Source organism: Hoplias malabaricus, chromosome Y (genome assembly GCF_029633855.1).
Source record: "Hoplias malabaricus isolate fHopMal1 chromosome Y, fHopMal1.hap1, whole genome shotgun sequence".
NCBI classification, from domain to species: domain Eukaryota; kingdom Metazoa; phylum Chordata; class Actinopteri; order Characiformes; family Erythrinidae; genus Hoplias; species Hoplias malabaricus.
In genome coordinates, this window is record NC_089820.1 from 26,014,348 (window position 1) to 26,027,747 (window position 13,400).

Consider the following 13,400-nt stretch of genomic DNA (forward strand, 5'->3'; position numbering starts at 1 on the left):
ATTTTTTAATCAGGATTGGGTCTGGTCTGTTGTGGACATGGTTATTTATCAGGTTTCGGTCTGATCTGTTGAGAACATGTTTTTTTTAATCAGGGTTCAGTCGGTTCTGTTGTGGACATGGTTTTTTTTAATCAGGGTTCGGTCTGATCTGTTGTGGACATGGTTTTTTAATCAGGATTTGGTCTGGTCTGTTGTGGATATGGTTATTTATCAGGGTTCGGTCTGATCTGTTGTGGACATGATGTTTTAATCAGGGGTCGGTCTGATCTGTTGAGAGCATGTTTTTTTTAATCAGGGTTCGGTCTGGTCTGTTGTGGACATGATTTTTTAATCAGGGTTCGGTCTGATCTGTTGAGAACATGTTTTTTTTTAATCAGGGTTCAGTCTGATCTGTTGTGGACATGTTTTTTTTAAATCAGGGTTCAGTCTGATCTGTTGTGGACATGTTTTTTTTAAATCAGGGTTCGGTCTGGTCTGTTGTGGACATGGTTTTTTAATCAGGGTTCGGTCTGATCTGTTGAGAACATGTTTTTTTTTAATCAGGGTTCAGTCTGATCTGTTGTGGACATGTTTTTTTTAAATCAGGGTTCAGTCTGATCTGTTGTGGACATGTTTTTTTTAAATCAGGGTTCGGTCTGGTCTGTTGTGGACATGGTTTTTTAAACAGGGTTCAGTCTGATCTTTTGTGGACATGTTTTTTTAATCAGCATTCGTTCTGATCTGTTGTGGACATGGTTTTTTATCTGGGTTCGGTTTGATCTGTTGAGAACATGGTTTGTTATTTATCTGGGTTCGGTCTGATCTGTTGTGGAAATGTTTTTTTTTTAATCGGGGTTTGGTCTGATCTGTTGAGGATGGTATTTTATTAGGTTTCGGTCTGATCTGTTGCGGACATGTTTTTTTTTATCAGGGTTCAGTCTGATCTTTCGAGGACATGACTTTTTAATCAGGGTTCGGTCTGATCTGTTGTCGATATGTTTTTTTTTTTTTTTATCAGGGTTCAGTCTGATCTGTTGTGGACAAAGTTTTTTAATCAGGGTTCGGTCTGATCTGTTGTTGACATGTTTTTTTTTTTTTATCAGGGTTCAGTCTGATCTGTTGTGGACATGGTTTTTTAATCAGGATTCAGTCTGATCTGTTGTGGTTGTTTTTTTAATCGGGATTCGGTCTGGTCTTTTGTGGACAGTTTTTTATCTGGTTTGATCTGATCTGTTGTGGACATAGTCAGGATTCGGGCCTTATTCATACACATACATGTTGTGTGTGAGTGTGTGTAGTGTAGTGTTGTGTATGAGTGTGTTTAGTGTTGTGTGTGTGTGAGTAGTGTTGTGTATGAGTGTGTTTAGTGTTGCGTGTGAGTGTAGTGTTGTGTCTTTGTGTAGTGTTGTGTGTGTTTGTGTAGTGTTGTATTCTGTGTGTGTAGTGTTGTGTTTTTTTTGTGTAGTGTGTTTGTTTGTGTAGTGTTGTGTGTTTGTTAATGTGTAGTGTATGTGAGTGCATGTAGTGTTGTGTGTGTGTTTGTGTAGTGTGTGTAGTGTTGTATGTGAGTGCGTGTAGTGTTGTGTGTGAGTGTGTCTAGTGTTATGCGTGTAGTATTGTGTGTGTAGTGTTTTGTGTGTGTGAGTGCAGGTAGTGTTGTGTGTGTGTTTGTGTAGTGTGAGTGTGTAGTGTTGTGTATGAGTTGTGTAATGTGCGAACGTGTAGTGTTGTGTATGAGTGTGTGTAATGTGCGAGTGTGTAGTGTTGTATATGAGTGTGTTTAATGTTGTGCGAGTGTGTAGTGTTGTGTATGAGTGTTTTTAATGTTGTGCAAGTGTGTAGTGTTGTTTATTAGTGTGTGTAGTAGCATGATGTGTCGCCATGGTTACAGACATTAACCACATTAAAAGCTACAAACAGGAAACCCTCCAATAAAAACAACTACGGCAAGAGAGAGGGGACACACCCACTGCCACTGAACCACACACTGGAACACGGCTCTAAACACAGAGTTAATAACACTGTTATTACCACTCTCAACTAATCACTACCACATTCCCCATCCAGAGAGAGACAGGAGAAGGAGATAGAATGACACACAGAGAGACAGAGTGATAGACAAAGAGAGAGACAGACAGACAGACAGAGAGAGAGGGAGAGAGAGAGAGACAGATTGAGAGATAGAGAGAAGAGAGTGAGAGAGAAGAGAGACAGACAGACATACAGAGATTGAGAGAGAGAGAGACAGATTGAGAGTGAGAGAGGAGAGACAGAGAGACATACAGAGATTGAGAGAGAAGAGAGAGACAGACAGACAGAGATTGAGAGAGAGAGAGAGAGAGAGAGAGAGAGATGCTTAACTGCAGCTCTTGAAACTTCTGAAAATTAAATAGCTTTTAAAATGAGATAAACCAAAAATTCTAGTGGAGAACAGTTATTCTACAAATAAGGCGTAAACTAGACAACTTTTTTTTGGAGGAAAACAGCTCAGTAAAGAGGAGCAGGAACTAAACACAAGACAAAGCTCTGAAACCAGATGCCAAACTTCATTCTAATGACAATAAGAACCATTGAGGTAAGCACCTCCAACTCAACAAAATAAACTAAAGGAAATCATAGATAACTGTTAGCTCCAGTGCTAATTTAGCAAACTACAAAGTGAGGTTTGGCTGATGTAACCATGGGGACACCCCTCCCCCTCACAATAACGTACCCTGCAGAGCTGAAAACCTCACAGAGCAGAAAAGCTTTCAAACACAGGGCACTGAAAAAAATCCAGAAAAACTCACAGCAGATTCCAGTCAATGACCATCAGAAATCTCCTGCTGTACACAGAGCATACAGGAGCCTGGCACAGCGTTATCTGTTCCCACTACAAGCACCACACAAATAGGGGCATATGTAATGGGAGACAGATATAGCATGAAGAGGTGGACATTTTTCTAACTGTAAATGTTTACCACAATAGGACTGTTATGTTTCAAGGCAGTGAGACTAGTCTCAGCTCTGTCCAGGAGGACTACGTTTATCAAAGCTTTGACAAAACTGGGAGAGAAACTGAGGAGGAGCGCAGCAGCAGTAGCAGCAGTGCCCCCCAGGGTCTGGGGGAGAGTCTGAGAGAACGAACAAACACCCCTCAGAGAGCAGTGCAGCACAGGACAGACAACTGCACAGCACCATGTCCCAGCTCAGAGAGAGCATTTCTCTGCAGGAGGTGGAGCTGATCGAACTCAAATGCTTCTGTTCAGTGTACCATCCAAAGACACCCCCACCTCCCTCCAGCAGCTAAAACACCAGCTACAACACCAGTCAAAACACCAGCTACAGCTACAACACCAGTTAAAACACCAGCTACAGCTACAACACCAGCTAAAACACCAGCTACAGCACTAGTCAAAACACCAGCTACAGCTACAACACCAGCTAAAACACCAGCTACAGCTACAACACCAGCTAAAACACCAGCTACAGCTACAACACCAGCTAAAACACCAGCTACAGCACCAGTTAAAACACCAGCTAAAACACCAGCTACAGCACCAGTTAAAACACTGGCTATAGCTACAACACCAGTTAAAACACCAGCTACAACACCAGATACAGCTACAACACCAGATACAGCTACAACACCAGCTACAACACCAGTTAAAACACTGGCTATAGCTACAACACCAGTTAAAACACCAGCTACAACACCAGATACAGCTACAACACCAGCTAAAACACCAGCTACAACACCAGATACAGCTACAACACCAGCTAAAACACCAGCTACAGCTACTACACCAGCTAAAACACCAGCTACAGCTACTACACCAGCTAAAACACCAGCTACAGCACCAGTTAAAACACCAGCTACAACACCGGCTACAGCTACAACACCAGTTAAAACACCAGCTACAACACCGGCTACAGCTACAACACCAGCTAAAACACCAGCTACAGCTACAACACCAGCTAAAACACCAGCTACACAAAGTTGCCTGTTGTGCCAGGACCAGCGACGCACTCCACCTTCTCACCTAAGCCATCTCAGGTGAACCAGATCATATTCTCATCCATACGGGCACAAGAGAGAGTAGCACAGACTGCCACATAGACCTTCCCCACCATAAAGATCTCCATCTCTACCATTCTGCCCCGGAGAGACCTCCACCCTGCTACTATCTACAAGATAAATTCAGACATCTCCCGCAGATGTGCATTAATGGCTAATGTCCACCTGGTACACCACCTCAACCTGAACATCCATAATCTCCATGACCACGTTCACCTGCACAAAGACCATGGGGGAACCTTCGCCAAAAATTTGAAAGATGTGGCCCTTGGACGCAATCCAGACAGCCCCCTGAGAAACCGTAGACCACCCAGTCTACACGAAACTAGACCACTCTACCCACCATCGGCCAGGAAGATCAGCCTCCACACAGCCACCCCACCCCCAGGGCAGCCCCAGCAACCTGGACCTCCACCCCACACAGACCTACCAAACCCAGCCCAGCACCTAGAAAACCACACCCGAAACCAGCACCCAGCCTGACACACCCACTGCCACCCCCTGGCCCCCACATGCAGCCACAGGAGCAGACATACACTACAGTGGTGAAAAACCCAGCCGCCATCTTGTAAAAAAACATTAATATTTTACAAGAAACTGTAAATCTGATTCCATCACTCACTGTCCTCCAACTACAGAGAAATCATCCTTCCATCCGTTAAACACCCTGACATTAAAAGAGTTAGAGATTCTGGTGGAATCTGGTACAAATCAGAACTGTCTACATTTATAGTCCCACTACAACTAGAAAAACAATTAACAAAGAAATTACAGACACCACAAAAGACATCTTCTTATGTTCTGTCTACATCCCTCTCAGTGAATCCCTTTATAATGAAGATGTATTCCACCATCTCCACGACCAGATCAGCAGTTTCCAGGCCCAGGGCTGTGTGCTGATCTGCGGAGACCTGAACGGCACAGGATCTCTACCTGGTACCAGAACAGAACCGGGCAATAATTATATATATATATATTTGGACGTTATTATCCGAGAAAGAGAACTAATCTCCCCCCGATATAACTGTGATCAACAGGTGAACTGCAACGGTAAAGACCTGCTGCAGCTCTGTCAGAGCCTGGGTCTGTATCTGGTCAATGGTAGGACACGAGGGGACTCTTTGGGAAGATACACCTTCTGCTCACCTCTTGGCAACAGCACAGTCGATCACATGATCACAGGTTTAGATCCTTTTTCTCTCAGTGCGTTCACCGTCAAACCTCTAACCCCTCTGTCTGACCACAGCCAAATCACTGTGTTCCTCAGAAAGACAGAGAGTAACAGCACTGCACACACACGGCCCAGTGAGCTGTACACCATCTCGAGACCTTACAGATGGGCCCCAAACAGCACCCAAGAGTTCCAGAAAGCAATCGGGCACCAGGAAATTCAAACACTTTTAGACAACTTTCTGGAGGCCACCTACACTCACAGTAACGGGGAGGGGCTGTCTGAGGGACAGTGAGTGTCCACACCAGCGCAGTAATGTGCTTTTTGTTATTAGTATCTGGTTCTTACATGTTACATTTACAGTTTATTTGTTAGTTTGTTTATATAGATAGAGAAATAAAGAGAGAGAGAGAGAGAGAGAGAGAGAGAATGAGAGAGAGAGCAAGAGAGAAAGAAAGAGATAGGGAGAGGGAGGGAGAGAAAGAGGGAGAGAGAGAGAGAGAGGGAGAGCAAGAGAGGGAGAGAGAGAAAGAGAGAGGGAGAAGGAGAGAGAGAGGGAGAGAACGAGAGAGAGAGAGAAAGGGAGAGAGAGAGAGAGAGAGAGAGGGAGGTACAGAGAGAGAGAGAGAGGGAGAGAACGAGAGAGGGAGAGAACGAGAGCGAGAGAGAAAGGGAGAGAGAGAGAGAGAGAGAGAGGGAGAGAGAGGCAGAGAGATAGGGAGAGAAAGAGGGAGAGAGAGAGAGAGAGAGAGAGAGAGGGGGAGGTACAGAGAGAGAGAGAGAGAGAGAGAACGAGAGAGAGAGAAAGAGGGAGAGAGAGAGAAAGAGGGAGAGAGAGCGAGAGAGGGAGAGAGAGAAAGAGAGAGAGAGAGATAGGGAGAAGGAGAGAGAGAGGGGGGTACAGAGAGAGAGAGAGTATTGTTAGAAAGGAATGAATGAAAGACTGTTGAAATCACTCAGATGCCTCCAAAAACACACAACAATTTGTCCCCCCCCCCCCTCTCTCTCTCTCCCTCCCTCTGTACTTCGCCCACTCACACTGACATTACCAGACACAGCCAATCAGGATGTAGTTTTAGAGTGTGATGAGGCGGAGTGTTAATGCCCTGGTGATGCCTTGGCCTCGAGGACTCCACTCTCCTCGCCCCAATATGGAGCTAACAGTGACATTCGGACTTTCATTCATTAATTCATTCATTATCTGTAATCCTTATCCAGTTCAGGGTCGCAGTGTGTCCAGAGCCTACCTGGAATCATTGGGCGCAAGGCAGGAATACATCCTGGAGGGGGCGCCAGTCCTTCACAGGGCAACACAAACACACACACATTCACTCACAAACTCACACCTACGGACACTTTTTTTTTTGAGTCGCCAATCCACCTACCAACGGAGCACCTGGAGGAAACCCACACGGACACGGGGAGAACACACCAACTCCTCACAGACAGTCACCCAGAGCGGGAATCGAACCCACAACCTCCAGGACCCTGGAGCTGTGTGACTGCCATACAGTACCTGCGAACGGACTTGTTTACGTTAACGACGTCCTGCAGTTAGCCGTAACACACCACACGCTCTTTACACGCGGCGTTTAGACACAGTGAAGTACGGTGGAGAGCGGCTCTGAGGCGGAGCAACCTGCTCCAAAAGGGGAGTGGCTTCAGTCGTGTGGAGGGGGCGTGGTCACAGAATATCAGACGTACAATAAACCACGGAAACACAACTGATCTGTTCCACCTCCTCGAGCAGAAACACCCGGCTGAGGACGAGGAAAATCAAAAACACTGTTAGAGTTCAACAGCCAATGAGCTCTGACCCCAGCAAAGACCCTCCACTGACTCGACTCAGACACATCATGCTTATACACGCACTCAGATACACTAACACACACACATCACACTTACGCACACACATATCATGCATATATACACACTCAGATACACAAACACACACGAGATACACTCATACATACAAACATTACATAAACACACACATACATCTCTCTCTCACACACACACACACACACCACAACTACATGCACACACACACAAACATACAAAACAAACACAATACATACACACATTACACAAACACACACTCAAATACACTCTCACACACTACACAAACATTACATAAACACACACACATCACGCATACACACACACACACTCAGATACACTAACACACACACACACACACACACACATACACTAAGATACACTCACACCCACAAACATTACATAAACACACACATACATCAGTCATATATTACACACACACACACACCTGTCTAAGGGCTGTGTTGTTGTGCAGGTTTATAGGAATGGGAGGAATTTTAATTATATGAGCTTAAGTCCAAACAGATTTGTGGCGGCCCTTTACAAACTGTGTGTGTGTGTGTGTGTTGTGTGTGTGTGTGTAACAGGTTACAGGACGCACACCAGAGCAGGAGAAGTATGTATTTTTGTACTGCTGGGATTAAAACACACATCAATGATCATATTTTACTGAAGTGTGTTCTGAAATGGCTATGCGCCCAAGTAAGGACTTCCATATCAGAAATGCTACATGCTACAAGCTAACACTGCTCTGAATGATCTCCAAATTAGCAGAGACAGATTAGACTCTGGATTAAATTCTGGTTTAAACTCTGGATTAGAGTCTCTCTCTATCTCTCTCCCTCTCTCTGTACTCTCACCCACTCCCTCTTTCTCTCCCTCTATACCCCCCCTCCCACCATCTCTCCCTCTATACCCCACCTCCCCCCATACCTCTCTCTCTGTATTCTCTCTCTCTCCCCCTGAGGGTGACATCAGCTCCAGGTCAGTAAAACAAAGACAGAGCTCTGGGAAAGAGCAAGAGGATGAACGAAGAGAGAAAGAAAGAATAGCAAAGAAAAAGAGTGGAGCTCGTCCTCAGTATCAGGTTCAGACCTCCATTCACCTCCATCAGATTACATTACACATCTCTGACAGCCGCTCTCATTGGCCGAGCCTCTCTGACAGCCGTTCCCATTGGCCGAGCCTCTCTGACAGCCACACTCATTGGCCAAGCCCCTGACAGCTGCTCTCATTGGCCGAGCCTCTCTGACAGCCGCTCTCATTGGCCGAGCCTCTCTGACAGCCGCTCTCATTGGCCGAGCCTCTCTGACAGCCGCTCTCATTGGCCGAGCCTCTCTGACAGCCGCTCTCATTGGCCGAGCCTCTCTGACAGCCGCTCTCATTGGCCGAGCCTCTCTGACAGCCGCTCTCATTGGCCAAGCCCCTGACAGCTGCTCTCATTGGCCGAGCCTCTCTGACAGCCGCTCTCATTGGCCGAGCCTCTCTGACAGCCGCTCTCATTGGCCGAGCCTCTCTGACAGCCGCTCTCATTGGCCGAGCCTCTCTGACAGCCGCTCTCATTGGCCGAGCCTCTCTGACAGCCGCTCTCATTGGCCGAGCCTCTCTGACAGCCGCTCTCATTGGCCGAGCCCCTGACAGCTGCTCTCATTGGCCGAGCTTCTCTGACAACTGTTCTCATTGTCAGGTCCTCTCTGAGGGCTGTTCTGATTGGCTAGTCCTAAGGCCACTCTAATTGGCTGGGAATCTCAAAGGGCTTCTTTCATTGGCTGGGAATCTATGAATGCTGCTCTAACTGGCCAGTCCTTTCTGAGGCCTACTCTGATTGGCCGATGCTCTTCTGAGACAGTTCTGTGTTTTAAGCTCTATCCTTTACTCTGAGCAGAAAAGGTTAAAGCAGAGCTGAGATTGAGTTACATTCTATTCAGCTCCAGTCTGTCTGACACTCAGTGGAGACACTGGAGACGTTGGGGACCGCTGGGGACCACTGAGGACCGAGAGGAGGACGATCAAGCACCTGATAAAAACGTCTGCTGAAAGAAAGGGACGAGTGATAATGTTACACTGAATACAATCCAACTCGGTTTCACTCGCCTTGCTCCAGGACAAAGCTGTGGAGGGGACAGGCGTGGGGGTGAGTGTAGTGGTGGGTGGGGTTAGTGCAGTGGAGGGTGGGGTGAATGTCCCATATCCACCCCATGCCCCTCGCCCCCATAAAAACAGCCTTCCATAAAACAACACTGCACTGAGCTTCTCTGGCTTCCTACGACCTCCAGCGTCTCAGCACAGGAGGCGAAAAGTGGACAACACTGTCCTTCTCTCCCTCAGCACCCCAGCAGCACACGCATGCGCACACACACACACACATTGGGGACTCTGTGCAGTCTTGGGGACTGCGCGCAGGTGCAGTGTTTGAGATTCAGTGATGGTGTAGTGTCTGAGACTGTGCAGGTGTAGTGTTTGGGTCTCTGCATGTGTAGTATTTCAGACTCAGCAGGTGTAGTGTTTGGAATTCTGTGCAGGTGTAGTGTTTGGGATTCCATGCAGGTACACTACACCAGTACACAATAGACACGACATCCACGACTACATTCACACTACACAATCGTCACCACATCCACAACTACACTCACACTACACCGCTACACCACATCCACAACTACACTCACACTACACCGCTACACCACATCCACACCTACACTCACACTACACAATGGACACCACATCCACAACTACACTCACACTACACCGCTACACAATCGACACCACATCCACAACTACACTCACACTACACAATCGACACGACATCCACAACTACACTCACAGTACACAATCGACACCACATCCACAACTACACCGCTACACAATCGACACCATATCCACACCTACACTCACACTACACTGCTGCACAATCGACACCACATCCACAACTACACACACTACACCGCTACACAATCGACACCACATCCACAACTACACTCACACTACACCGCTACACAATCGACACCACATCCACAACTACACTCACACTACACCGCTACACAATCGACACCACATCCACAACTACACTCACACTACACCGCTACACAATCGACACCACATCCACAACTACACTCACACTACACCGCTACACAATCGACACCACATCCACAACTACACTCACACTACACAATCGACACGACATCCACAACTACACTCACAGTACACAATCGACACCACATCCACAACTACACCGGTACACAATTGACACCACAGCCACAACTACACTCACACTACACGGCTACACAGTCGACACCACATCCACACCTACACTCACACTATACAATCGACACCACATCCACTACACCGCTACACCACATCCACAACTACACTCACACTACACCCCTATAGAATCGACATCACATCCACACCTACACTCACACTACACAATGGACACCACATCCACAACTACACTCACACTACACCACTACACAATCGACACCACATCCACAACTACACTCACTACACAATCGACACCACATCCACACCTATACTCACACTACACAATGGACACCACATCCACAACTACACTCGCACTACACAATCGACACCACATCCACAACTACACTCGCACTACACAATCGACACCACATCCACAACTACACTCGCACTACACAATCGACACCATATCCACAACTACACTCATACTACACAATCGACACCACATCCACAACTACACTCGCACTACACAATCGACAACACATCCACAACTACACTTGCACTACACAATCGACAACACATCCACAACTACACTCACACTACACAATCGACAACACATCCACAACTACACTCACACTACACCGTTACACAATCGACACCACATTCACAACTACACGCACACTACACCGCTACACAATCGACACCACATCCACAACTACACTCGCACTACACAATCGACACCACATCCACAACTACACTCGCACTACACAATCGACACCACATCCACAACTACACAATCGACAACACATCCACATGCACACTACACCGCTACACAATCGACACCACATCCACAACTACACTCGCACTACACAATCGACACCACATCCACAACTACACTCGCACTACACCGCTACACAAACGACACCAGATCCACGACTACACTCACTACACAATCGACATGACATCCACAAATACACTCACACTACACCGCTACACAATCGACACGACATCCACAACTACACTCACACTACACCGCTACACAATCAACATGACATCCACAACTACACTCACACTACACCGCTACACAATCAACACGACATCCACAACTACACTCACACTACACAATCGACACCACGTCCACAACTACACCATATCTACAACTCCACCCCTACACCATCAACACCACATCCACAGCTACACCCCTACAACCTACAGCATCATGCACCACAGTCTCATTGTTTACTGCTGCAATAGGCTCATTATTCCAGTAATAATCCACACGAATAATTCCTTTATTTTACTTATTCTCACTTTATTTAATTAATGTTCATAATATTACATTACTAATCAATTTAAAACAAATAAAATCATATTTAATAATCCCTTTATTCTATTAATATTTAAATTTCCATGAATAAATGCATTATTCTATTAATGATTCCTTTATTAGGTTCATTTTGGTTAAAGAAGCAGATACATAGTGCTGTATCTAAAATATTTCTCAGTGTTGTGTCTCTCAATGCCCAAAAGGGACCCTCGGCTCCTCATCTGTTCATTAATATTGCGTTAATAAATCACACTATTTTTACCTGTAGCAGGAAAGTGCAGGAGAGCTGTGTCACTGTTTGGTTTCTTTGAAGCATGTTCAGCTGCTTCCCTGCTTTACTCCAGCTCATTATTAATCGTTAATAATTCCTGATTGGATCAAAACAAGCTGTAGATAAAGAGGACAAAGCCCCTCGGGGTTCAGTCCATTAACAGCCCCTTCATAACCTCAGGTCATTATTCAGCCATTAATATCTCATGTTCAACAAACTCTAAACATGTGTCGCAGCTGCAGAAAGACCACCAAAGCAAGAGTTTCATAACACACACACACTGCTGTGCTTGCCTCAACACACCTGACTCTGCTCATTAGCTCATTAATAATTCATGCATGAGTTTAAACGGGAAGTTTTTCCAGCGGTGTGTCTTTTCATTTTCGCCATTTTCAGTTTAACCCCCCCCTGCATTCACTGCCCCTCCGTTAACACACACGGGGGCATTTCATTATCTCATTAATAAACTAAGTAGTCTATTAATACACTCATTAACTCACTAATTATTTCAGAAGCTCATTAAAAACTAATCGTTATCTCTGTTTTGAGGCAGGTTTACAGCTGAACTGCCCAGTCTCTAGCTTTCAAGATGAAGAGTGTTTATTCTGGAGTTTATTACCTGTTTTCACTGATTAGCTCTTTAAAAAACTCATAGGAAAAAGAAACTGGCTAATTAATAAACTCATTTGCTCATTCATTAATGGGGTCAGGGAGAGCGCCTTTTAGACTGAAACGAAGCAGGAAATATTCAGTTTCTCCCCGTAACTCGCTCCCAGCTGCAGGAGAGCGGAGGGTCCGGCTCTAACAGCTCATTGGTCAATCACCAATCAATCCGTTTGATCAGAGTTTGACCCCCGAGCACTTAAACCCACCGAAAAAGTCCTATTTGTAACTCATCTTACGTGCTTTCACTGGAACTCTTCCGTTCCACCTTAAACGTTGCAGCAGTTTCATTCTGGCGCCCGAGGCGACCGCTGGAACTACTGCAGTATTTAAGGTGGAACGAAAAAAGTTCCAAGAAGGAGAAAACTTTCACCGCAGAAACGCGGCTCCTGGTTAAAGGTCATAAATCCACGCTGTTGTGACGCTGTGTGACGTATTAAAAAGCACTTTGTTTACAAACAGACAAACAGCCTCAAAGCGCGAGAGCAGAGAAACTCACCGGAATGAAAATGGCTATGAACTGCGCGGAGAAACAGGAACGCGAGCAGCAGAGAGAACGCGGAGAGAACTCCCAAACCCTCCATCTCAAGCTCTTCCTCTGCTTCTCTTCTTTCTTCTACTCGTTCTCTATGTCCTATTCCTCCTCTCCTTCGGTTTTCTTCTCCTTCTTCTACTTCTCCTCCTCTCGTTCTTTCTCTCTTCGTTCTGCCCTTTAATCTGTGCACTCCGCGAGTGTGGTGGAGCTCAGAAGGAGCTGGAGTTAAACAGAGAGAGAGAGAGAGAGAGAGAGAGAGGGGCAAAGAGTAAAGATGACAGAGAGGTGCGAGCAGATAGAACGTACAGAGAGAGAGAGAGAGAGAGAGAGAGAGAATGTAAGCAGAGTAGTAAACAGAAA

At 46.0% G+C, this 13,400-nt stretch overlaps 1 protein-coding gene across 1 annotated transcript in view; it reads right to left on the reverse strand.

The window, feature by feature from the left end:
• The window catches only part of LOC136679523 (kremen protein 1-like), a 45,335-nt gene extending 32,156 nt beyond the window's left edge, over positions 1 to 13,179 (reverse strand). Inside the window, exon 1 of the mRNA XM_066658107.1 lies at positions 13,005 to 13,179. Coding sequence (XP_066514204.1) covers positions 13,005 to 13,089 — 85 coding nt within the window. The 5' untranslated portion in view covers positions 13,090 to 13,179. The remainder of the gene's footprint in view (positions 1 to 13,004) is intronic.
• Between the last annotated feature and the right edge of the window lie 221 nt (positions 13,180 to 13,400).